The sequence below is a fragment of the Pelodiscus sinensis genome, chromosome 11 (genome assembly GCF_049634645.1).
Source record: "Pelodiscus sinensis isolate JC-2024 chromosome 11, ASM4963464v1, whole genome shotgun sequence".
Lineage (NCBI taxonomy): Eukaryota > Metazoa > Chordata > Testudines > Trionychidae > Pelodiscus > Pelodiscus sinensis.
In genome coordinates this window covers 14,573,227-14,601,048 of record NC_134721.1, presented here as the reverse complement: position 1 = coordinate 14,601,048, position 27,822 = coordinate 14,573,227, and the positions used below count along the sequence as shown (strand labels likewise).

The following is a 27,822-nucleotide window of genomic DNA, read 5'->3' as shown; positions in this document are numbered from 1 at the left end:
ACTCAGAGATACTTTGAAGGGAGCTTAAATCATTCTATACCTTTTCCTATGTGCAGGAAAGTTTAGTTCTCTTATATTTTAATTATATTTTGATGCCTAGACACAGTTTATAGTCTAAAAATACATAAAAAAAATAAAGACTGCAAGCTTTCTGAAGTAGGTAGTAGTTTTTTAAAGCATATTATATATATTTTAATGTACCTCATGCAGGAAGGAATCTATAGAACTAGTAATTAACCATATTAAAATTGAACAAATTTCAATTAACCATGTCATCTTTTACATTTTTATCATTTTCCCCCAATTTGTGGGGACATGGCCTGAGCAAACCAGACTGTGGCTATTTTCAGTTGCAGAATGGCCAGTTGGGAAGCTGAGATTAAGTTAGAACTTTCCTAGGGTAGTACCATTTTATTTATTTTTTATTTCACTCTAGGGGAAAATTCCAATCCAAAGCATGTCCCTATCCAAAACTTTGACCACCTTTAGAAAACAATGAAAGACACAATCATGCAGGAGAAAAAAAAAAAAGATTCCCAAAGCAGCAGCACTTTTCCATCTTGCCAAAAATCCAAGCCTCATATATTCATCAGTCACCTGAAATGAAACTTGCCCAACACTTGATATCTTCCCCTCTGTTCCTGGGTTAAGTGCAACTTAACCGGAACACAGAATGTGACACCATGTCATTGGGAACATTCATTGCAAAGCACAGGAGAGGAAAAAACTGCTGCTGCAGAACAATCTGTGTTAAGGTCAGTTTTCATTTAAATTAGATCTCAAATGGGAAAAGTAGGAAAGTAAAAAACATCAGGCCTAAAACACTAAACACAATCCTCTGAAATATTCTTTTACTAAATTACTTCATATTTCATGGAGAAATAGATTCTTTATGAGATTTTAAGATGGAAATGATAGAAAATAAGCATGAATTCCTGTGGTTTGTGAGACTGGGATAATGTATTATTTATAAACAACACAGAATTATACTAGAGCTATACCTAAGACACACTATCAAGGGAGTTAGAATTTTTAGCACTACACATGGAATAGCATACCGCTTTGTAACTAGTTTTCATCCTAAGATAGGACATTTAAGATACTTGGGCAAAATTTTTCAAATGTGGGTACCTAAAATTAGGTACCTAAATCCATACTTAGGCAACTAGACAAAGTGGCTTAATCATCAGCCAGTCTTGAGTACATAAGGATAAACACATATCCAACTGGCTTTTAGAGAATACAGGCAGTCCCCGGGTTATGTACAAGATAGGGACTATAGGTTTGTTCTTAAGTTGAATTTGTACGTAACCTGGAACTGGCTCCAGATTCAGCTGCTGCTGCTGAAACTGACCAGGGGCTGACTACAGGAAGCCCGAGGCAGAGTTGCTCTGCCCCCAGCTTCCTGGAATCAGCCACTGATCAGTTTCAACAGCAGCTGAATCTGGAGCCTGGGATAGAACAGCTGGGGCGCTGCTGGGTAGGTCCCCCCAGGACCAACCCAGCAGAACCCCAGCTGCTCTACCCCAGGCGTCCACAACAAAACCTGGTCTGCTGGGGGGGCGCACTAGCTGAGGCCCCCCCCTCCCCCAGCAGACCAGGGACACCCCGAGCAAAGCCGCAGAGGCGGCGGGATCCGGGGCGAGAAAAGCCCCGTTCGTAAGTGCGGATCCGACATAAGTCGGATCCACGTAACTCGGGGACTGCCTGTACTCAAATGTAACATGAAAAGATAAAAATATAAAAGGGAGTAAAACACAAGTTATTGACTAAAGAATTCTGAATATCAAGCAGAGGATAAATTACAGCAATCAGGATGAATAACATGAAGACAAAAACATTAATTAAAACCTAACTGCCCCCATTTGGAACAAAGCATGTGTTTAAGATTATTAATACTATGTAATGAGAAAGCTATCAATTAACAATTAACAAGATAGGAGGAAGGTTTGAAAGGTCTATACTGTATTTCTTTAACACAGGAATCTCAAACTCTCAGCCCATGAGTGGAATGATTGTACAATATGGCCTGGGATCCTGGAGGGCTGGAGAGGGGAGCTGTCCATTACTGACCCCAAACTCTCCTCCTTGCTGCAATCACCCTGCCCTCGCCCACCCATGGCATCCCATCTGTGAGGACTTGGCTTTGGAGATAAATGGGCAGAGAGTAGGGGGGGAGGAAGAACGACAAGCCCCTGACGATCCCTGAAGCTATGTCCTTGGGGAGAAGGGTGCTATGAGCGGCAGAGGACATGGCCATGGTAGGAAGGGGTAGGTCATTGGGACTGGTAATGGACAGGCCCTCATAGTCTGCCAAGAGTCCCAGGCTGGATTGTGCAAACACTTCAGCCAGGGATGACCAGCAGGCTGAGAGTCTGAGATCCCTGCTTTATCATTTATGAGCAAGCCTTTGTTTTCACACTTGGGTTACGGACCCACCAGGTAAAGTCCCTGCCAGGCCTGCAATGCTTTGTCTATTCTAAAGCTCTGCAGCCACGGAGCCTTGCAGCTCCCATTGGCTGCGGTTTGCCATTTCCAGCCAGAAGGAGCAAGCAGTACTTTGCTTTAGTTCCACACTATCAACAAGCAGCTTATAATCATTCAGCACATATGAATTCATAAGGAAACATGGAATTTTAATAATGTATAACAAAAATACAACTGAGTTTATCTTAGTAAGACAATGCTGGAAAACAAGCGACTACACTGCAGGATCTATATGTAAGGGGACTGTTACCCCTTACTAAAACTCTGTGGGAGTTTTTTGGTTTACCAGCTTCAGAAGGGGAAGGGTTCATGAGACTGACAGACCCCAGAGACAATGGAAAGCAGTCAACACTCCAGCTCAGCCTGACTGACAGGTTGTAAGTGGGGATTGTTCTGGCTCTGTCTCTGAACAAACAAGCTGTGTGCAGAAGGGGTCCTGCAAAGACAGAGAGCTGAAAGAGGAGTACAAGAAGAAGTCCTGCAGCGACAGAACCAGACACAGACAGGCCAAGCAGTGCAGACCCTGTGTTGAGCAGCAGACTGGCAGTGCTCAGAAAGCCAAAAGGATCAGAGAAACAACACAAGGAGCTGGAACTGGCCAAGCAGCACAGCCTGCAGCTGGATGTGGTGAGCTACTGGGACCTGCAAAGTGTGGGGAAAGGCTCTGGACTGGGAGAGGGGTCTGGCCACTTAGAGACTGAGGCTGTGTGGTCACTGCCAGTGCAAGCGTGTCCAGCCTGCAGCCCCTTGCAGCACATCCAGGGCTTCTAAGGAAGAGACTGTGAACTGTCCTTACACTCTGCAGACTGCTGTGTTGATGTCCCTGTGCTACAGAGCAGGGCTGTGTGTTCCCATTTAACCATTCTCATTGTTTCTTATTCTATTCTCTTTAATCAGTTGATGTTTAATAAATTGTATTTGCTTTGAACCTTATGAAGTGATCACTGGGCCAAGAAGGCCTGCAGTGTAAAGAGAGCACCTCGGAGTGGGGACACCCTAACTCCTGCCCCTAGTGACTACAAGGTCAGGGATTAAGCCCCAGGAAACCTGGGCCCAGCCTTGTTGGGGTTTCAAGGGCTCTGCTACTCAGGAGAGTGGAGGGGGAGCCCTCAGGATCAGGGAGCCGTGGGGAAAAGGAAGTGGGAGCGGGGACTCAGATCCTTTCGCTGGTTCATTTCACCGGGGTGTATAGAAGCCAGGAAAGTTCCCCACAAGAGCAGGACCATTCCCCCGCTTACATATAGAAGCCTAAATGTAACTCAAATTATTGGACAGTGATCACCACAGTCAGGATCCGACATAATACTTTAACATTTTGCAAAACCCCCCCAAAAAGAGACAGGTTTTAACACCAAAGCTTTCAAAAATACAGACATGATGATGGTGAACTTTCAGAATGCAATCTATGGCCATTTTAATCTTCTTATACAGATGTCACATCAAACAGTAGAGCAGCTCTTGGCAGAGGCAAAAAAACCTTATTTGTGCCACAAGCATAGGAGGTTTTAGAGATGAGGTAATTCCAAAGAGGAAAGGCTGGGTGATAGCACAGATAAAAAAATGCATCAGGAAGGAAAGGGAAGTGTATCAAGAAAATGTGAAAGCTAAAGACTGTCCTGAACAGCAAACAAATAGGCTATGTCTACACTACGTGTTTTGTCAGAAGAGGCAATGTAAATGAAGCACTGATTAGCATTTTCTCGTGCTTCATTTGCATAATCTAGTCCAATCTGTTTTTGTTCAAGAGGTTTTTGCACAAAAACATGCAGTGTGGACGTGACCATTTTGCACAAAAACAACCTTTTTGTGCAAGATCCTTATGCCCCTCCCAGAGAGGCATAAGGATCTAGCACTAAATGGGGTTTTTGCACAAAATGGACACATCCATACTGCATGTTTTTGCGCAAAAATGTCTTGCACAAAAATGGATTGGACTAGATTATGCAAATGAAGCACGAGAAAATTCTAATCAGTGCTTCACTTGCATTGCCTCTTCTGACACAACAGGTAGTGTAGACATAGCCATACAGAAACACAACAATATCCTAAAAAAAGAATGGATAAAAAGGCTAAGCAAGACTAGCATGGGCAATTAAAGTATGTTCAAAAGGAATTCAAGAAGGTTTTTTCAAAAAATCAGATTACTATCAGAGAAGTTAACACTTGAAACAATTCAGGTGCATGATGTTTAGAAAAACTATATATTAGATAAAGATTATAAGCTTAAAAGATGGAAAGAAAAATTTCATTAGCTATTTCATTAGACAGAATCTTTTGAAAAAGCATCTTTCGAAAGAGAGCTTCTAGACTGCAACTACTTCTTTTGAAAAAGTGAGTCACTTTTTCAAAAGAGAGCACCCAGGCAGTCTGGATACTCTCTTTCGATAAAGCCCTGTTAGCATTCAAGGACACCTTTTTTCGAAAGAGCATTTTCAAAAAAAGGTGGTATTCCTCGTAAAATGAGGTTTAACGCAGTTGACAAAACCGCCACGTTCTTTTGATTTAATTTCAAAAGAACACAGTCTAAATGCAGGGGAAGTTTGCAGTCTAGATGCAGGGAAAGTTTTTTTGAAATAAGGCCACTTTTAAAAAAAACCAAAACCCTGTAGTCTAGACACACCCACAGAGTTCAACGAATGCCTGTTTCACATTCATTGACTTAAAAGTATTCAACTCTGCTACCAGAAGGGCTCTGTGGCACATAATCAAGCAGTATGCTTTTAGCAGCAAGTTGATTTAAATACTGCAGAGTCTGTATAATATAGCTTGGCATGCACTATGAGCTAGCAGCAAGCTGACAGAGTGGTTTTAAGTGAAAACTGGAGTCAAATAGGGATGCATATGCAGTCCAATAATTTTTCTGTACACTTAAGAAAAAATCTTGATCAACTCCCTCAGGAGGATTGGTGGAGCCTGAAGATTAATGAGGGGAAATTATCAATCACCTTGACTTTGCAGAAAATATCATAATTACTGTTCCCATAGAGGAATACAACCAAGAAATAGCAACTATCTGTACACAACCGCCATAGAACGGGACTTAAAAATGAAGGAACAAAAGTCAAAACCAAGGAAGAAATCAAGAAAGAAGCAAAGCTAATCGATAATAGTATAGACATTGCGCAAATACACAGTTTCTCGTAGTTGGACTCTATTGTATGAAAACGTCTATGAAGATGACATCAACAAGAGGATAGCTACCAACAACACAATATTAGCATGCCTGAATAAAAATGTGTGGATCTAAAATCAGTGTCCATATGAAATACAATCTAACTACATACAACACTCATACCCACATTACATTTTGGTTGTGAGACATGAATACTGGAAAAAGAATGTCTGGAGCAAAAGTTGCTAACATCTCTCATGTGAGCACAGCTTGTGGGGAGGGAGGGACAGGCGGGAATGTGATTGATTGTTTTGCCCTGGAGCCCAGAATTGCTGTCTGTGGGCCTGTTTATATTATACCAGTGTTTAACTGAGCATTGAACTGCTTGGCATGGAACATGGGCAAAAGATAGCTTTTGTCAATAGCAACTCAATTAAAAATGGTTAGAACTGTTATCTGAAATAGCAGGGTCGAGTTTGGGAGATACTAATCAATATTAAAGAAGCAAGTTGAGAGCATTGGTTCAGCAGCCTTTGTAAAGACAGGTCAGAGAATGGAATCTAACTTTTATCACGGGCATACAAAACTCGCTGTACTTTTGAATTAGTGCAAAATACAGAGACATTTTTAAATCAAAAAGTTTTAAAGTGACACTTTACCTGCAAGGCCCAACATGAATGATTGCAGCATGAGCAGTTCCCATAGCAACCTCATTTTCAGTTTTCGAGGTTAAAGGAGGCTCGAGTCCAATAACTAGTGAATAGGATGCTGCTTCTTTTGAGTTTACACACCTTTAATCTGTGGAGGAGAAAAAGAGAGATACATTGCAATGAGATTTAGGATTACAGTTCTTTATACTGGGAGAGCACATCTTTCCATGTGAGCTAAATGAAATTAACCCCTGGAGGGAGAGAGAAATTGTTGCTTTATAAAATCAGTCGGGATCTGCACAACAAAAAAGAGGATTTACAGAGTATGTTTGGGTATTACCGAGTATGTTTGAGCAATGTATTTGTGAGAGGGGCTGTCTAAGGGTACGTCTACACTTGCTCCCTAGTTTGAGCTAGGGATGCAAATGTAGGTGACTGAAATTGCTAATGAAGTGAGGATTTAAATATCCCACACTTCATTAGCATGATCTCGCCAGCACGTTACTCCGCTCAACAGCTGATTCTAAAGTGAAAGTGTGCGCTGGGATGCGTTAGTTCGAACCAAACCCCTTGGTTCGAACTAACGGGTTTGGTTCGAACTAACCTGTCCTGGCGTGCACTTCCTGGTTCAAATCAGCTGTTGCGTGGAGTAACGTGCCAGTGAGATCATGCTAATGAAGCGCGGGATATTTAAATCCGCACTTCATTAGCAATTTCGGTCGCCTATATTTGCATCCCTAGCTTGAACTAGGGAGCAAATGTAGACGTACTTTAAGTGATCTGAGCATAGAACTGAGAATCAGACTCTTGTGACATAATCTTGGTTCTGCATCCTCCACTTTCTCTGTTACCTTGGACAAGGCATTTTAGCTTCTCTCCCTCACATTTCCCATGAGGGTGCTGTGATTAGTTCATCATTTATGTAAAACACTTTGAAGATGAAAGAATTAGTATTATCCCTCTTAACAATTTGGCAACTTCCAAGTACGTCAGCAAAACTGTAGCTACCTACAGAAATTGTAAATGTCACTGTCCAAAGGAGACTGACTCTAGAACAGAGAGAGGGAAAACTATGGCCCACAGGCCACATCCAAACCATGGGATCCCTCTGTCCAGGCCCCGGGCTCCCATGAGGGAGTGGGATCAAGGCAGTCTTTCTGGGAGGAGCTAGCCCAATTCTCAGGCAAGTAGGGGTGGCAAGTCCCCAGCTTCTTCTGCTTCTGTCCCCTTCACTACAAACTCAACAGTGGATGGCACAGGTGCTGTACTGCCAGCCCTGATCCTCTGGGCAGCATGGTCGGGTGGAGGGGATGGGAGTTGGATGGAAACAAAGATCCTAGGATAGGGTTCGTTGAGGGAAGGGAGCATGGAGGTTGGATAAGATGAGGGAAGTCCCAGGCACTGGTCAGGGAGTGGGGAGCAGAGGAATTGGTTGAAGTCTGGGGTTCTAGAGGGTCAGGTGGCAGGAAGCAGGGGGAGCAGGGTAGAGGGCAGGGGCTGGGCCAGGCCTGGCTATTTGGAGAGGCACTGACTCCCCCAGCCTTTCTACCTGGCCCTCCACACAATTTCCATACCTGATGTGGCCTTCAGGCCAAAAAGTTTGTCTGCCCCTGCTCTAGAGGGTGGTGAGGCCTTCTCTCTGCCTATCAAATCAGGACTCTTTCTCTCTCTCCTCATGACCTTGCAGTGACAGTCATCTTGGCACTCATTCCTAAACTCAGATTTCCTGCATGACTGCATGTTGTGTTACCACTAGACTATCAGGCCAGCCAAGGATCACAGGGCTGAAAAACATTTAAGAGTTACATCAATCTGTCTTAAGGTAATAAATTGTCTGAAGAGCATGACTTTTACACCCATCCTCTCTCTGGGAAGTTTTTCTAAAGCATCCACCTTGCTGGGCATGCTCAGGTAAGGAACCTAAAACACACTGGAAACTCTTAGTGAACTTAGCAACCAAGCATTTTCAAATGAAACCTGATCTTTTCTTGGCACTCTAATCTCCATTACAAATTAGGGGGAGAAAATACCCCTTCTCTATATAGGGTTCCTCTCCGGAAATAACTGCAGCAGGCATTTAAAAATTATAAATCAATAAACCAACCAAATCATACATTCTTATCATTTATTCATATCTCTGACGTCTGAAAGTTAAGGGGCCTTCATGTTTACAAGACAAATTGCATGAACTAATAGAAAGTGAAGTGGTATCATTAGAAGTCCCTGGTTGCTTTGGTGAGTTAAAATTGATAAGATTCTTCTAATAAAGTCAGGTTCTATGCGCAGAGAAGACTAGGAATCTTTATCTTATGATCTGGAGATATAATTTGAAGAGGGTGAAAACTAATTGAATATATTCAGATATACTGACATGCATGGTGATTAGACTGCTGTAGATAGGCAGAAAGGGCTGATCAATGAAACTAATAAAATCTTAAGTGAATGATTAGGGTATTAATAATTAATTTTATTTTAAAAAATGTCATCACTGACCTCCGAATTGATCTAACACATTGAGCCAATTCTCTATCGTAGCAATTAATGAGGAAAAATACCCAATTTTGTAATACAGATTTCATACTTGGTAAAAGGCTTGTTATGCTCTATGTGCCAAATTGTGCCCTCTGTTACAGTAACATTAATACAGGGTAACACCACAGAATTCAAGAAAGTTATTTCCTATTGAAATCAGTGTAACAGGCTTAGAATTTTACTCTATGTTCAACATCATGTTGTGAATTTTTTCTTAGCATTCTGGTTTCCCAACAATGTACTCTCACCAATAAGCAGGTATCTTTAGGATTATTCTGCTCATTTCATGTAGTAAACTGAGTGAAATTTGAGAATAATAATTAACATGTAGCATTTACTTTGGTACCTAATTAAGAAGGCCAAAGGTAGGTTAAATTAATTGTGGTATCCTATTTCCAAAAAATATCTCCAATGCACATACAGACACATGCCATAAAAACACAGTTATTAGCATACAGAAAGACTAACTATGAGAGCCACAGGGATACAAAGTTGCTGAGGTGCCTCATCAACACCTGACTTTAGCATGAAGTCTTATCTATGTATCCCACCTCTTATCCATTGAATACTCTCAAAAATACCAGGCCCTCTGTTCCCAATGACAATACATACCAAATTATAAGATTTTTACTCCGGGTAATTTCTCTGCTTATTACCATACCTCTGAGATATATCTACAGTGAAAGCAAAAATATTTTGTATTATCAAAGGACAGAGACTGAAGTGAAAGTGAGTAGGAATATCAGAAACAAAATGGTTACACGCAAAACAAAATCACAACATGCATTCTAGAGACCAAACCACCAGCAAGGAGTTGTCTTGTCTGCAAGAAACTTTTCTCATCCAAAGTTCTCTCCAAGATTTCAACCAAGCCTGGTTGTAATCCCATCCCCATGCAGTAAACTCATTGCCCATTTAATTCCTTGGAAGGATGAAAAAGATGTTCCTTGTATATACTAAAGCAACCCTTCATTAGCAGCTCAAGATATGTCACCTCTCCCTTTCCCACAACTGCTTGCTTTCCTATTAATTTTCTTCTTTGAAGTTCCCACAATCCTTCATTAACATTCAATGAATGTCATAATTTTCAGTGTAAATACATAACTCCTTACACAACATGCGTACATGCATTTCAAAATGACAACCAGTGTGACACTGGCTTTTATTTGAGACTTCACATCACATTCTTTTGTGGACTAGAATGCAAATAGCAGACCCAGGAGATATCTGTACCCTATACACCAATTCTTTGCCCCTTGCCAATTGGCATTAAGGGTGCTGTCTACCCAGTGCCAAATTTTAAAAAGTGCTATTTCAACAAATCCCTTAACCCTCGTGGAACAAGGGTTACAGGGATGCTGGAATAGTGTACCCATTATTTCAAAACGCTATTTTGAAATAACGGGTGCGTTTAAAGACCCGAAATAGCTCCACTGTGTAGATGTAAATTACAAGGTTCCTGGAACACATTCACCCTGTCAGTCTTTAGTATGATTTTCAAGAAACAACTTTCCAAGTGGTTCACATGCATCTCTGTGAGGAAAAGAATTATAGCTTCCATTTTACAGATGACATACTGAGAATACTGAGGCTAGAAGCTGTAGGGATTAATTGTGGAAGAACTGTGTATGTGTAAGTTTAGGGATGGGGAGACATGCATTCCCACCTTCCCCTTTTCCCTATATCTGATGAGCCAGAAGCAAGTCTCTAGGAACATACACCATTTAAGATAAGCAATGGTGCCAGTATAGCAAAAACAAGTTGTAGATAAGGGTGAATGGCAGGAACATATAAACAATCCTGTTTACCCTAATGTACTGATCATGCAAACAAGGCCAAAGGACAAGTAGAACCAGATCAGTTCCAGATGGATAGTTAACAGCTAAGCCATACATCAGCAAGTAATGAGTAACTCCTGGAAATATCTAAACTGCCAAAAAGGTAGAAACACTGTATTTAAAGCTGCACCGGGGCACAACAATTTGAACCTCACTGATGGGCTTTGGTACCAGTGCCTTGGAAGCCAAGACAGTCTCCTGCTTCATCCGCAGCTGAAACGGGGTTCCCAGCTTGCAGAAGAGATACAAAATGCCGCTTTTCCTATCATGCTGTTCTTTTAATTAAGAGGCACAGCTGATAGCTGTCAGAAAATAAACTGCTTGTGTTTGACAGATACCTGTGCAGCGTGTTTTGGTACTTTGAGAACCCTGAAACTTACTCTTGCTGGTAATAGAAGCTTCATCCAAAAAGCCGACTGAAGGTCTTCCATTGATTCAGTGGGCTTTGGGGATAAGTTTGTTGGCAACTCAATCAAATTTGATGAACAACCAAGTCACTGCCAGAACTGGAACTAGATGCATGGTGTTCTGGCTTGCAGCTGCCAGATACAGCCATTCATATCACATCTCGAACATCTATGCTAACCAGATTATTCTTCTGTACGTTTTCTTCCTTGTTTTTCTATAGGCATTGGAAAGCAGCCAAATGGCACTCTATCATTTAGGAGGCTCATCCTGCTATTTCTAACTCCTCCTGTGAAGGTGCTTCTTCTGAAAGAAACCTCAGAATATGCCATGGCAGTCATAAGCACTACCCTCCTACTTTCAGAAATTCTGGTGTCCAGAAACCAGGGAGTAATTTGGACCTTTCATAGTAATTTTGTGTCTGGCCATAGTGAGACAAAGTAATAAGGAGACTTTCAAGTATTCATCATACCACAGAATGCAGATAGATCTTTGTTCACATTTTCAAAATTTGTATAGAAACTTTAAATACACAGGGAAAATGAAAGAGAAAAGTAGATCATTGACTGACACAAACTTATTGCCATAAATTACTTCTAAATATTTAAGAATGGCATTCAAGATGGTGTCTTCTTTCTCATCTATAAAATAATTTAAACATCACAATGAACTGTCCTGGTTGAAATGGAAAACAAACTTATGAGACAGATATTTATTAGAATGCAGCACAGTGATTTCTCAGATACAATGGAATCTTTGAAAATCTCCCTGAAATTCTGCTTATTTCAGCCTTTTGAATGTAATCAGCAACTGTCAAAGTTTGCTGTAATGGAGAGATATTTTGAAGTAAACTGTGATGCTAGTAGACCAGGTGTGAGTTCTTGCCAAAGTTGTAGGCTTCAGATGATCATGGACAAATTCATAGCTAGAAACCACACAAGCTCATCTACATGTTAGCATTATCCAAGATACAAGAAAAACTTTAAAAAACAACGAATAGTCTGGTAGCACTTTAAAGACTAACAAAACCTGTAGATGGTATCATGAGCTTTCGTGGGCACAGCCCACTTCTTCAGGTGACTGGAGTACACATGATACCATCTACATGTTTTGTTAGTCTTTAAAGTGCTACCAGACTATTTGTTGTTAAGTTTTTCCTGTTATAGACTAACTCAGCTACCCCTTTGAATCCAAGGGTACGTCTAAACTACATGGCTCCGTCGATGGAGCCATGTAGATTTGTTTGTTTGGCAAAGGGAAATGAAGCCCCCATTTAAATAATCGTGGCTTCATTTAAATTTAAATGGCTGCTGCGCTGAGCCGACAAACATCTGATCAGCTGTTTGTCGGCTCAGCGTGCTAGTCTCGAGACTCCCCTGCCGACATGAAAGCCCTTTATCGACCTCCCCGGTAAACCTCAAGGCACAATGGGGAGGTCGATAAAGGGCTTTCAGGTCGGTGCGGGAGCGTCCAGAGTAGCGCGCTGAGCCGACAAACAGCTGATCAGCTGTCGGCTCAGCGCGGCAGCCATTTAAATTTAAATGAAGCCGTGATTTTTTAAATCGCGGCTTCATTTCCCTTTGCCGATCAGCCTAATCTACATGGCTCCATCGATGGAGCCATGTATTTTAGACACACCCCAAGATGCAAGTTAGACTTGCAAAGATGTATTTAGTGATAAGACCATAAAACACATATTCATTGCTACATGAATTATTCTTGTTTGTAATGGCTGTATCATATGCTGTAAGGTAATATAGAAGTTTTGCTTCATAACTGTAAAAATGCCTTTTTCTGAATTTGTCAGCCCAGGCAGGAAGAGGGTTCTTTCATCTCCATCACTATTAAGTGGGCTGCTGTAATACATCATAATACAAAGATTACACTTGTGAAGGTGCCACATGCAAAGTAGCTTATCCCCTCGGCTTGAATTGTGGAAATACAGATACCTGACATCAAAATTCTTCATCTCTTTGCTGATTGAACAAGTCTGCTGCTAGGAAACAAGCAGAGATTCCCAAGGTCATCCTGGGTCAACCTTAAAAGACATTGAGTTCTGACAGATTACTACATGTCAGTCACCTTTTGGAACCACAGACTGCAACTCACTTGTTTATACAATTTGTCTGTTTTAACCTGTAAATAACTCTTTTATTTGCTACGACCATTGTCTTTTGTGTGAGATCTGAGGTATACATTGACCTAGGCTATGTGACTGGGCTCTTGGGACTGGAAGCAGCCTGAATCTTCACTAATCTTGGGTATATGGGAATCAGTTATCACTAGTCATACTTATGTGGGTGGCATGAGGGACTGGAATGACCAAGGGAACCATCTGTGACTATGTGGTAAGACTTTTATGGTACCTCAGGAATTCACATTGGTTATTGGGTTGGTGAAATCTAATTATAGAATGTACAAGTAGTATGGGGAGTCTGCTCCAGACAGCGTGGCATAATCAAAGCTGAAATTCTCATCATTTGTGATGTTAAAGACCTGCCTACAGATGGCACTTGTCTCCTTCAGAATGTCCACAAATCTCACAGGAAAGTTTATGCATATATAAGGGAGGAAGTATATTAAGTTTAGTAACTATTTTATAATGCATTCCTTGTGGTGATGTAAGCAGATATTAGAAATTTACTAAACTCATGGACCAGTACAGGTTGGACCTTCCTAATCTGGCACCCTCGGGACCTGACTGGTCTCGAACCATGGCATTTGCTGGACCTGGACACCGGGCTCTGCTTCCAGCTGCTAATCCCTGACCTCCCTACCTGGCCTCTAGGCTCCAATCCCCAACTCCAGCTGTTGAGCTCCAACTCCAACCCCAGCTACTGGATGCCAGCTCCCTGATGGGCTCCGCTCCCAGCCACCAGCTCTAGCAACTAGGCTCTGACCTTGTGTCACTGATTCTCTGCCATCAGCCCAGACAGAGCTCTGCTGCTCCCAGCCACTGACCCCAGCCTTGCTACCACCACCTGGTTCAAGCCCCTAGCTCCAGCTTCCAGGAATTGCTGCCCCTGTCCCTGGGCACCACTTCCAGATGTCACCTGGCTCTCTGGTCTAGCAACATCTGTGGCCCTGCTGCACCAGAGCACACACAGGGTCCCCAACAGTGCCAGACCACGGATATTGATGGATCAGTGAATCCCAGGCTAGAGAAGTCCAACCTGTACCATGTTTTGAAGTAATTCCCATAAATGCTGTTGCTGAAAGCAATTATTTCCTGGAATGATATTACAGTTTCAGAAGCATTATCTTTCTGGTACTATATAACAGCTTTCCTAGAAGTCCCGTTGCAACCGGCACTTGGACTTTTGGCATGCCAGTCCGACACTGGCATTTCATGCGCAAATACCCACCCTATTTATTAAATGTGACAACTAATGGGTTATGAGAAAATCTTCTAATAGAAATAATGCAATTGTGAGAGGAAGAAAAAGTAAATATATGGAGAGAGAGAGAGAGAGAGAGAGAGAGAGAGAGAGAGAGAGAGAGAGAGAGAGAGAGAGAGAGAGAGAGAGAGAGAGAGAGAGAGAGAGAGAGAGAGAGAGAGGGGTACAGGGAGCAAGTGCATCATTAGAAACAACATTCATCAATATTTACAATCTGATGGTGTCTAAGATACTACTTTATTTTCCTACCCTTAGAATCCCAGAGTCTTCTCCCATATCAATGAGCCTGATCCTGAAAACCTTTTCTCACATGCATAGTCATTATTTATGCCAGTCGGCCCATTGCTCACAGCTGTGTTGGTACTGTAATTATTAGTATGTGTGTTTAGATTAACACCTTAGAACAGGAAACAGCCAAGCCTTGGCAATGGATTTGATAGCTGAAAAGATCCTTCTCTTCTCTAATTTCTATGCTTTCTTTTGTAATTAAAGCCTTTGGTATCACTTCTGGAAGGGAATGCATTAATCCTGTAAACTCATCTAAGAAATTCTTATTCTTAAAAGGAAATATCTGTGGAGTCCAAGTATCGTGCATTTTTTTAAGCTATGAAAATGACACACACATGATTGATACTCTAATTATATCTTCTCTGAAACACAGCACATTGAAACACCTGTGCAGATGCTTTTTTAACCTTACTTTTTGGAAATGCCACCATCAGTAGCAATTTGTGTTGAAAGAAGCCTTTCTTTGTAATTAGATTTTAACAGACAAAGTTGACTATACACGCTTTGAGCATGGTAAGGTATTGAAAAACAAGATGTACATAGATGTTGAGGCATTTAGGGATTGTTTTTCCAGGGATGCTGAACACACATTGGTCTCATTAGTTTCAACTGCAGCTGTGGGTGCCTAGTGCTTCTGAATAGAAAACCAAACACATCAAAACAAAACAAAACAGGCCTTTAGCCTTCAGGGCACTTGAGCTGGTGAGTTCACATTGTACAGAAAGAGAACACTAATATATGGAATTCCTTCTCCTTCCCGCCTCCCTCCACTGTAAATGAATCACATAATCTTTGATGAAACAAATAGTCCTTCATAAAAACCCTCCACTTTGCAGACATTCAGAAATCAAATTTGCACAATGCCTCTGGCTCTCAGTTAAAGTACTAGTAGCAAGACACATTTCTTAGCAATCATCTCACGTTTGTTTTTTCTTCTACCCATTGGTGTGCTACAGAGTGCCAATTCCCCTAAACTCCAAAATAAATCACTGTTAATGAAGCATGTTGAACATACAGACAGCAACAGGCATTTTTAATCACCTACACAAAAGAGGAGCTAAGGGTAAGCACAAAACACTCTAAAACTTAATATATGAGTTGTCACATTTAAAGTAGCAAGTACCCTACGATTTTCACAGCTCTCAACTCAGTGCAGTGAGTAGCACAAAGATTTAAGAGTAGATTCATCTCTTTTTACAGACTAGCTTCCAAGCCATGTAACAGCAACCCCCGAAAGCCATGGGTCTTTTTTGATCAGAAACAGTCATTTTCATACTCAGAAATTCAGGATGCAACATGAGTCAAACACTAGTCATCCCTCCTCCCCACACCCAACCAGGAATACAAGGGTTTTGTACAGCAATGTTTTATTGGGAGCAAAGATTCCTCCCGTACAAACAGAGGCGAGCCTCTCAATAGCCACTACTACAGCCTAAGTATGGCAGTGCCCCATTGAACTGTTCACCACATACACAGCTAGGGTCTGTGCAGTCATAAGCAGTGGGGCTGACAGAGTCACCGAGCCACTGGGCAGGGTGGGGAGGGGGAGGCCCAGCTCCCCGTCCCCAGAAGGTGTGGGGCCTCAGGCAAAAGGGGTGGGGCCTTGGGCAAAAGAGGTGGGGATAGTTCCCCTAGGCATCCTTCAGCGCAACCCGGAGCATGCATCACTTCCCCCATTCCTTAGCATTGCCCAGAGTGGGATGCATGGAGCTCAAGAATTGATTTAAGGGGCCCAGGGCTCCAGATGCTGCTGCTGTTGCAATAGCAGCAGCCGTGGCCAGGAGTCCCAGACCCTTTTGAAACAACTAGACCACAGGGCAGTTGCCCCTTTTCCTCCTCCCCTCCATTGGCATCATGCCTGTCACACAGTGGCCCAGTCTGGTCCCATTCTTCCTTCAAATAAATCCCTGTGAAAGGGTTCCATAGAGCACAATTCTATGGAACACAGAGCTATAAAGGCAAGACATGTAAACAGTGCATTGCACGGTGGTATTTAGCAAGATCACAAGAGTCAGTAGCAGAACCCAAGATACCTCCCAATCCTCCCCTCTAGCAGCTGCATCACAGGGTCTCCTTTGGTACTTTGCTCAGCCTTGTACAATTTTCCTGTTTTTATAGACTTGGCTATAGGCTTGTAATGACAAGGATCTTCCCAAGAGCAGATTCTTGTGCCTCCTTCTTTCTCTGTTTGACACATGCTTAAAACAAACAATGTAACAGACAGCTTGGAATGTGTGGGATAAGTTTAATATTTACCATCCTGATTCTATCATCTTGAATAGATTATTCAGTGGCTACTTGGTGCCAAAAAGGTTAGAGAAAAAATAGTGAAATATTGTTTGGCTTTACATGACGCAATCAATAGTCAGTGTTGCAGCTGGGTGGCATTACAAAATTACTGACTTTTCAGATTAGACCATGAACGGACACAAAAGTATTCCATTTTCATGGAAAAAGGCTGAAAATAAACCAATGTTTCATGAAAACAGGATGAATCTGTATCAGTTCAAGTGTATCTAGATTACAGGGTTTTTCCAAAAAAAAGTAGCCTTTTTTAAAAAAAACTTCACGTGTGTCTATACTGCAGCCATGTTCTTTTGAAAGTAAATCGAAAGAATGTGGCAGTTTTTTCGATTGCGGTAAAGTACACTTTCGAAAAAAGGCGCTATTGAATGCAAACTGTGCTTTTTCGAAAGAAAGCGTCTAGACTGTCTTCCGAAAAAGTGGCTCGCTTTTTTGAAATATCTGCTTGTAGTCTAGACGCTCTCTTTTGAAATAGGCTTGTAGTCTAGACGTACCCTTCATGGTCTAATCTGTATCAGTTGTTCTGGTTACCTGTTGAGAATAACAAAGGGCTGAATGATGTGAAAACCCAACAAACCACTTTTGAGGAAAAAAAAGACCTCATGAGTGTGAGTTGTTTCTAAGTTCTGTAATCAAATGTTTTAATTTATTTTTTCCAATTTGTTGAGTAAGAAATAAATGAGACACAAATGGCACAAATTATCTGAGTCGTATTTCAGAAGCATTCTGTTGTTGTGATGATTATGGAGGGCCTCCGCCTGCAAACTCTTACTTCAATTAACAGTTCTTACTCAATTTGTCACACTGCTCCTTGAGTGTATAAAGAATGCTCATATAAGATCAGATCTTCAGAGACAGTATGTTAGTTCCTATAATGCTTTGTCTGATTCTTCCTGATTTAAAATTTCAGAATATTAATCAGAACAGGACCTGAAAATTTTTTTTTACATAAACATTCAGCTTGTCTGGTAGGATATACGCACTTTCTCCTACTTTGTATGCATAACATAATTTATTCCCAAATAAAGAAGTGTGGACTAAGCATGCAAGTGCTGTAGAATTATTTTAAACTGAAAAAAATAAGCAAAGTCCTTCCAAATCATTATTTTTCTTTCCCTTCCCTACTCCACACATATCCCTGCGAAACTTTGGGAGAAAGAGAGAATCTTTCTAGTTCCCTGAAAGTCACAAACCCTGGCTCTTTTAAACCAAGGGAAGGAATTGAATTCCCGAGTCAAGGGTTCATCCCAAATACAGTTTTTCATTTAAGTGATCACGAGTCTGACAAAAAAGGTCATGATTTTGTTTCGAAAACATAAGTTTTAAAAAATCATTTTATGTTTAACTCACCCTGTCCACCCTGAAAGTATGCAACAATTACAGTAATGCCAAATTGCAAATTTATCAAAAGATGGTTTTGGCCTGCAGGAGCTCTTGTTAGAAGACCCAACCAATATCATGACACTACTGTGCTAGGTGTTGCACAGACACACAGTGAGAGAGGGACTGTTCCCTGAAGAGTCGGAATTAGGAACCACAAAACTACTCTCATTTTGGGCCACAAAAAACTGATTAGTTGGAAACAACTTCACATTACTGCTTAGTTGAACAGAATGCAAACCAGTGAACATCAGTGAGGGGTTCTATAGTGTCTTATTAGTATACTGAGGTACCCAGTCCCCTGTAAGTATTCATGTAATGCCTTTGAGAACAAGGCATGCTTTCTGGAAAGTTAAATTTACTAAGTCATGTTCTGACAAAGTATCCTGCACAGATTGGGTCTTACAGTCTCTGGGGACACTGACAAAATCTCCTACACATTGTTTTTCATCTCAAACATGGGAAATTAAAGGTGACTTCCATTAATCGAAAGACAAACAGTAAAACTGAAAGAACAAAACAAATATTAACATAATATTCAAAGTAATTTCTTAAGTCAATGTATAATAATCTCAGCTATTACTCTATAGTCGTTGTACTAACATTTAAAAATGTGTATCTTTATATATAAAGTCCACGTAAATCCTCCATAAGGTTTAAAAACTCACAACCTTCAGTTTCACACCACACATCTACTTTCACTAGCGACATAAGTGGTGGGGTAAAAAAGATGCAGATTTCTTATATGCGGACCACTAATGCAAGGAAACACAACATATAGTTTGTCAGTGGGATGCACTACTTTTTTTTTTTTTTTTTTTTTTTTTTTGGGCAAGACAGCAGAAAAATTCTGGGCCTCGGTATTCCTGCTCCTAGCTCTGGAAACAGTATATGATCTAGTGGCTATAGACAGAATATCATAGCCAAAGGTAACACCTCTGTCTGTTTGGGTTGTGAACAGAAAATGAATGTGGGACATCTGGATATAAAAAGAGTGAGCCTCTGTCTTTTAAACATATCTGTTAGCATCAGCAATAGCAGTCAAACATTTATCTATGATACATCCAATAGAAGTTGTTCTGGGTTACAGAAGCACCTAATTTGGCACAGTCCTTCCAAAAGGCTGTATGCTAGAGCAAATGAGCTTTAGCTGTCTTATATCAGATACCTGGATCCTACCCCTTACTATGTCTGAGGTATCCTTGTGGGACACTCTGGTCTGTGAAATGGGTGGAAGATAGTCACCTTGTATGAGGCTGTGGGTTGGCAAGATCACAGAAATATTAACAAAATGATGCAGCCACAAGTCAGTTTGGTGTACCTTTCCCTAGACTACACGGCATTGTGTAAGGAAGCATCTGCCTCACGTTTTTCTTCATCAAGATTGTGTGGAGGCTAGACATCTTTGTGAGTGTGCTGGCAAGAGTCACACAGGAATAATTAGTTAGGAGTTGATAACAAGAAGAGATGGTTCAGATGGTTTTGAATATTGTCCATGATTCACACAATGCAAGACTTCTAAGGGCATGAGTTTCAGTCAGAAATAAACTGGCAATCTGTGAAGTTTACAGAACATAAACAAGATTCTCTCTTCATGAAGCACACTGTAAGTAGGCAGCCACCATTTTCCAATAGTGTCAAGGTTTAGGCAGCAACTGTAGACTATGTTTCACTAAATGATACATGCTCATTTTCCACTGGTGACATCTTGTGACCCACACAAATCATGATGTGCCAAAATGGAAGCTGCTTTCAATGTATGGCCCATGAATTCCAAGTCGTCACAGAAACTATATTCTTTAAAGTTTCTTTATGGAGCTTAAATTCTTGAAAACCCAGGACTTGATTTTTAACCCTCTCATTGTATTGCTGTGAATATCCAGGTAAAAATTGTTATGCAACATTGGTCTTTCATAGACAGTCCTTTCACATTAAAAAAAAATTAAAAAAAGGAGAGAGAGAGAGGGGGGAGATAGCCAGGAGATAAAAAAGTAATGGCAGAATACCAGTGGCATCTCTCACTATATTCTACTTGCTTTTGTTATTCTCACAGCATATTTGTCAGATACCAAAATATCTCAAGTTAATTTGCTGAAATTATCCTCTCCAAAACTCTATTATAAAATGCATTTTAATATTTGGTTGCTGATAAAGCAAATGATTTACAACTTTATATGTACCACATTTACAGAATGTGTTCATCATAAATGGGAGAGAGATACTCTTTATAACATACATTTGAATATCTTTAAAAAACCCATCAAATTTGCTGTCTAGTTTTCTCTTCTGGGCATTTATTTTCACGGACTAGATAGAGACTTCATTTCATTAAATCTCAAGACGTTTTAACACCACAAGAAACAAGTTTCCAGCTCACCCTAGTCATTTATGTTTGTCAGACTTTTTTGGTCTTTGGTATGCGTTGCATATGAGGTTTCCTCTCTCAATTGCACATCTGCCGTAGGCTGTCACAAAGTTCAGTACACCACCTCAAACAAATTCAAGCTAGAGATACTGACTTATATCATTTCTACTATTCTGTATCACAGGGATATAGCTCATGAAAAGAGCATTCCCAGAAGAACAGCACAGCGGATCCAAATCCTTTGAGGTTCCAATTGCCAGCAAATCCTACTGAGTTGACTCACTCATACAGAATCTCTTGGGATTCAGCTAAGCAAAACTACCGACCAACGATGTGATAAACAAACCCAGTCGTACGATCGAAGAGTAAGATTCCGTCACTTCCTACAACTCTTCTTCATTCACCAGTTGAACTTTTAGAAGACCAAGGAAAGCAACTGAACGGATAAAAAGAGAAACAGTCTTGTGGCACATTCAGCTCCATCTGTGTGCATTGCTCTCCATATGTCAGGATGTATTTATTTATTTAAAATATATGGTGGTTTACAAAGAGGCTCCATTAGTAAAAGAAACAGTTTACGTGATGATGTGAACATATTACAGAGAGTAACACATGGTGGCACCAGCTATTGAAACATATCATGCTTAAACTTGCTCCTCAATGTCTATATAACAGCTAGACTATTCACAATAGATTAAGAGAATAAACATGCTTCCAACCACCAACACCCTAGTTCACTGACGAGATTGTGTGCTAACTGAGATGATGTCCAGTCTGGTGGATTAAAATCCATAGAATTGAACATAATTTATTTGTACTGGCTTGCATGGAACACACAGGCCTCATATTATATATACTTTTACGGTATAATGATGTGATGGAGAGGCAGTTAACAAAACTTTTTTAAGCCAGGGTGTAACTACACACTTAAAAAAAAAAGGAAAAATATGTGCATATATTCTATGGTCTCTGGTCTGCATCACTTTGTACGTATCTTATTTGATTGTAAACAATCCGCTCTTTGCAATGATAGTCTCTGTCTCTATTGATGTACAGCATCTAACACAAAAGGGCCCAAATCCTGATCCAACTCCTTGGTCACCACTGTAACAAAAATACCAATTAATAATCATTGTCTGCTGCCTGTTGTAGTGTTCGCTATTGTCTTTTATTGCAAAAAAAGACATAAAAATAAAAGCAGCAGTATGCCTCAGAGAAGTGCTGAATATTTCTAGTAGTACAACTTCCTTTTCTACACTTCAAACCAAAGTGCAGGTACCATTGAGAATTTTCCATGAATTGAAGCCTTTTAAAGTTACCCACACACCACAGCAGATCCTTCCATTTTCACCGCTCCTGCTCGCTTACTTGTAAAGTCCAATATTGTAGCTATAATCTTCCCAAAGCAAGAACAATTGGGTCTCTCGTGTAGTTGCCTCTAGATCCATCAATGGAACTTAATCAAAATTCAATTTTGAAGCATGCTCTGATGCCCAGAGAGATAGAGTGCTCTGCCAAGGCTACACCATTAGTTAACATGCAACTCGCCGTACACAGAGAAAGCTGTTCTTCCTTACTTAAGAGAGCCATTTCTGCACACCATTTTCATGGAGCATCCACGAGAACTCCCAAAATGTTCTGCAGAATCCAGAAGCATCAAGCCGCACAAGAGTGGAATTTCACCACCTAGCATTTTCTATAAATTACATTTTAGTCTCTGGAAAAAAATAGTGTTCTTGTGGAACACATTACCATCTCCCAAGTCTCCAAATAATTCCCAATGACATGCAGAATAAAATTGTCCATTCAGTTGTTTTGCAATTTTAAAATAAATGAATTTTCTGTAGGCTCAAAAAATCAACCATAAACTACACGTAACATGGTGGGTTTAGAAACAGCAAGCTTTATTCCTTATAATGTTGGGACATATGCTTCCCGTATCCATAGAGGTCATGGATGCAGACTCTGTACACCACTCAGAGGTAGCATTCCCGTGGATGCCAGTAGGAGTTCTGCACCTCAGACAGTACAGTCTGTGTAGCAGAAATCAAGAAATGTTTGTCTCCGGGTCAGCTCAACATAAACAGGTATAGTCCACGGTGTTTTTTCACCCTCCACCAATAATCAAAACTAGCCCATCAGGTTCCATACAGTACAGAAGGTGAGAGATTTTTGGAGGTGCTTCCACAGAAGTGTTGCCCTGTCTCAAGATCTGGTGATTAATTCCTCAAAGACATGACTGGGAAGGGGTAATAGAGTTAGTTTTGGCAACTGCCCTACCTTTCTCAGTTTTTTAAGTAATGGGGGAGGAGGGAAAGGTATAAATGACCAGTATCTCAGTGCCTAACACCACTGAACTTCTTCCCTAGGAAAGGCTCAAGGGACTGATAGTGACAAAGATTCTTTTATCTCTACAATATTGGTTCAAGTCCAGACCAAGAGAGGTAGGTTGTATACAAAGTTATTATCCAGTGGGTGTAAAACAGCTTGTATGAAAAAAGTTTCCAATACGCCCACTGTAGGGATGGAAACGGGTGATGTTTACTGGGAATGGGTTAATACATATACTTTAACCAGCTAACATTTTAAACAGGGTTTTACATCCCTAGTCTACATCACAAAATAGGCCATCACTAAAAAGAGCAATCTTGTCTGAAACTCCAGCACCATGTGAAGAAATCAAATGGTCCTGCATGCTGAACTAGATCAACTCTGGCAACCAGAGGGGATGCATGGTGAGGGCATATGGGGTCACGTGCGCCCCCAGATTTCTGCCAGGTGGGAGTCAGGGTTAGTGTAGCGCAGGGGCGGGGGGACCATCGCTGGGAATATCTCTGGCATCTAGTGCTCCTGCACAGCTCTGCTAGGAAGTGCCCAGAGCAGCAAAGGTCCTCAAACAGGAAAATTAAGGCTTGCAGGTCCAAATATTTTATACTGCTTTGTTAACAGTGCCTGTTTCCAAGGAAGGGAGAGGAGGGAAATCTCACTTCCTGGCAACTTACACTATTTTCTTATTGCATGTAGTATTTTTCCCTCTGAGTTTATTTTCAGTAAATCTGAATGGCTGTAAGTGAATAGCAGTATCTTTATCTTAAGATTTGTTCAAACATAAGGTTAGTAGCTTAGCTCTTCATTACTGCTGTGATACCATTAAAGTTCTACTCTTTTCAGACAAAAAGACAGCCTTCTTCTTTTTCAAACTAATGGCATCTGGTGAGCCATGTATTTTCCCTTCCTGACAAAAAAAATAGGCTTCTCAGAGCAGCTGGAAGCAGAAGTAAATAGTGAGGATTTATCTCTCAGCATCCTCTGACATAGCCATGCCCAAAATTCTTGCTGTGTGCGACCTTTCATAAAATGAATGTTGTTTGAGTTCAGAGTTGGGTGAACATTGAAAAAATAACAAATCTGAATTTGTTCAAAGTATTAAACAAATGTGCCTCTTTTGTGATTATATTCTAGGAAAATTCCAGTGGATAAATTTACTGCCAGGAATGTCCTTCAGATCAATTAGTTTTAAGGAGACATGACAAAATATTTGCAGAAAGCATATGTCCAAATCAGACTCCTTTAGGCTTCTCTGTCCTCTAACATCCCCTCTTCCCCCTTCTGTTCTGAAATTGGATTTGTCCTTTTCATATGTGTTCATTTTTTTAATTGTATCCTTTGGTATATATGGTTGTGACAATTTTCTTCCACTATTTGACCTGAGGAAGTGGGTCTGGCCCACGAAAGCTCATCATCTAATAAACCATCCTGTTAGTCTTTAAAGTGCTACATAGACCTGTTTTTTGTTCCACCCAAAATGGGAGTCTGACAGTTACATTTATTCAGTCAGCAAGCAGAAATATACTGTGTGACCTACGTGTCTAATCAAAATAACCCAAATGCTCACAACAGCAACAAAACAGGTTTAAAATAATTTGAAGAAATTACTGAACAAATAATTCTGGATAATTAATACATGCATGAAAATAGTGTGTTCAGATATATTTCACAAAAGTGAAAAGGGCAGAATGTGTCATATCTAGTTGGAGTTTCTCCCCTTCCCTTACAACAGAACATATAGCTATGCAGGATTTGCCTCAAACTTTGCTGTAATCTAGCTGGAAGTGCAGGAAAATATTCTTCTTCAAGACGTACACCAGCTCTGCAGTACACATCTACCACCAGTGAGGACTCAAAGCATAAAGCGCTATCACTCCTTTTCATGATGAAACTGATATTCCTGAAGTCAAGAAACAAAAGCTGGCGCTGTAACTGTGGGGTGTGCTTCAGAACGCAGGTGTCTCCACATGACAGCCGGTTCTGCTTTCACCCTGCCAGTGAGTCACCAAGCTCTGTTTTTCCAATTTATCTAATAGCGCAGTGCTTTCACACTCTCCTGGCAATATTTACAACAAAATCCATCCAAACCACCTAAAAGCAAATCAGGTACAATAGGTTTCTCATACCGTGAAATTATTTCACTGTCCTAGAACTAATCTGTAGCTATTTGTGCTTCATTCTTCACAGTGAACAGCATGCTCGGCAACATCCACATTTCCATTCTGAGAAAGGGAGTTTTGTTTCAAGTCGCACATGGTTAGAAGTCAAAACAACAAGTGACTGAAAAAGAACTATGCCCTACAATCCTGGGTTCTTCGAAGAGATCACTCCTTGAATTACAATATAAGAAATTAGTGTTTACAAACTACTGCAGTGGCAGAGTGACAGACCATATGAATTCATGGTATAGTCAAGCTAGCCTTCATTTCTGTTTTTCTACATAAAATGCTCTCTCAAAAGCAGGCACATCTGTTTCTATACCACTTTGGAGCACCTCATTATATTAAATTTGTTTATACTCAACAACACCCGTGTGAGCTAAGGAACTATTATTCCCATTTTACAGATGGGGCATTGAGGCACAGAGAAAATAAATATGTTGCCCAGGATCATGTAAGAAGCCTGCAGCAAAGAAGATAGTTGAGGTGCAGCCCAGGCAAGCACCCTAATAGCCCTAGCTCTTGGCCAATCCTTTCTCCCACATGTATAAAATCATCGTCTAAGTTGAGCACACTGAGAGCTGTTTCTAAGCAAAAGTTGGGAATAAGTTTAATGTTGCAGATGTAGTGAGCTGCATCTGTTGAAGTTCACACTTGAAAATAGAGGGGCTGAAAAACCTGGCTCCATACATTTATTGTTTCTTCTATCTATAATCTCTATGATTTTATAATCACTCGTCTTAGCATTTTACATAACATCCAGATTACTAATTATTAATAAATAATTATTAAAGCCTCCAAATTACAAACCTTAACCTTGCTCTGGGGTAAAGGATTTTAATATAGCATCATGATCAACACATAAAATTTCCATACAAAAATTAAAACATCTTATTTCTACTCTGTAGTAATCTTTACAAGGCCCATTTGAGCTTGATCAGCCTCTTATTGCCGCCTGTGTATTTATATTTATCTTTCTCAGAATCATGTAACTAAATTTTTTGCAGCTCCAGATTACTGCACACACAGAGACATTATGACTATTCATAGAATCATAGAACCATAGAGCTGGAAGAGACCTCAGAAGGTCATCAAGTCTAGCCCCCTGCTCTAGGAAGGACCAATCCCAACTAAATCAACCCGTCCAGGGCTTTGTCAAGCCGAGACTTAAACACCTCTAGGGATGGAGACTCCACTACTTCCCTAGGTAACCCATTCCAGTGCTTCACTACCCTCCAAGTGAAATAGTTTTTCCTAATATCCAACCTGGACTTCTCCCACCACAATTTGAGACCATTGCTCCTTGTTCTGCCATCTGTCACTACTGAGAACAGCCTTTCTCCATCCTCTTTGGAACCTCCCTCCAGGAAGTTGAAGGCTGCTATCAAATCCCCCCTCACTCTACGCTTCTGCAGACTAAACAGACCCAACTCCCTCAGCCTCTCCTTGTAAGTCTCATGCTCCAGCCCCCTAATCATTTTGGTTGCCTTCCGCTGGACCCTCTCCAATGCGTCCACATCCTTTTTGTAGTGGGGGGTCCAGAACTGGACACAATACTACAGACGTGGCCTCACCAACGCCGAATAAAGGGGAATAATGACATCTCTGGATCTGCTGGCAATGCTCCTCTTAATGCAACCTAATATGCCATTAGCCTTCTTGGCTACAAGGGCACATTGTTGACTCATATCCAGCTTCTTATCCACTGTAACCCTCAGGTCCTTCTCTGCAGAACTACTACTTAACTGGTTGGTCCCCAGCTTGTAACTATGCTTGGGATTCTTCCGTCCCAAGTGCAGGACTCTACACTTGTCCTTGTTGAACCTCGTCAATTTCTTGTGGCCCAATCCTCCAGTTTGTCTAAGTCACTCTGGACCCTATCTCTGCCCTCAGGAGTATCTACCTCTCCCCCTAGCTTAGTATCATCCGTAAACTCGCTGAGTGTGCAATCCATCCAAGTCATTAATAAAGATATTGAACAAAACCAGTCCTAGAACCGAACCTTGGGGCACTCCACTAGAAACCGACCGCCATTCAGACATCGAGCCGTTGATCACTACCCGCTGGGCCCAGCCTTCTAGCCATCTTTCTATCCATCTTACTGTCCATTTATCCAATCCACATTCCCTTAACTTGCTGGCAAGAATATTGTGGGAGACCGTATCAAAAGCCTTGCTAAAGTCAAGGTATATCACATCCACTGACTTTCCCACGTCCACAGAAGCTAATCAGATTAGTCAGCATGGATTCACAAAGGGAAAGTCATGCTTGACCATTCCTAATAACTTTCCCTTCCCTTCCATGATTTTTCCAGGAACCGAGGTAAGACTGACCTCTTACTATTGTTCCAATTGTTTACATCTTTAACATTGAGCTCAAATTTGCATGGCAAAGACAATTTTAATCTAAACTGCACCAAATATTTTCTTCAGACAGGATTAAGGTTAAAATAAAAGTCTAAAATTAGCCACTGTAACTAACCCAGGAAGACATGGTACTCAGGTTAGTACATTTATGTTCTTACCATTTTAGATTTAAAACAGTTAAAAACGTGTATTGCAAGGTCTCGGGTGCAT

At 40.9% G+C, this 27,822-nt stretch overlaps 1 protein-coding gene across 12 annotated transcripts in view; it reads right to left on the bottom strand.

The window, feature by feature from the left end:
- Positions 1 to 27,822, bottom strand: part of LOC102454172 (contactin-4) — a 731,510-nt gene that overhangs the window by 349,940 nt on the left and 353,748 nt on the right. For all 12 annotated transcript variants that reach the window (XM_075938683.1, XM_075938679.1, XM_075938672.1 and 9 more), the window contains one exon: positions 6,259 to 6,397. In XM_075938683.1, coding sequence (XP_075794798.1) covers positions 6,259 to 6,313 — 55 coding nt within the window. In that variant the 5' untranslated portion in view covers positions 6,314 to 6,397. The remainder of the gene's footprint in view (positions 1 to 6,258; positions 6,398 to 27,822) is intronic.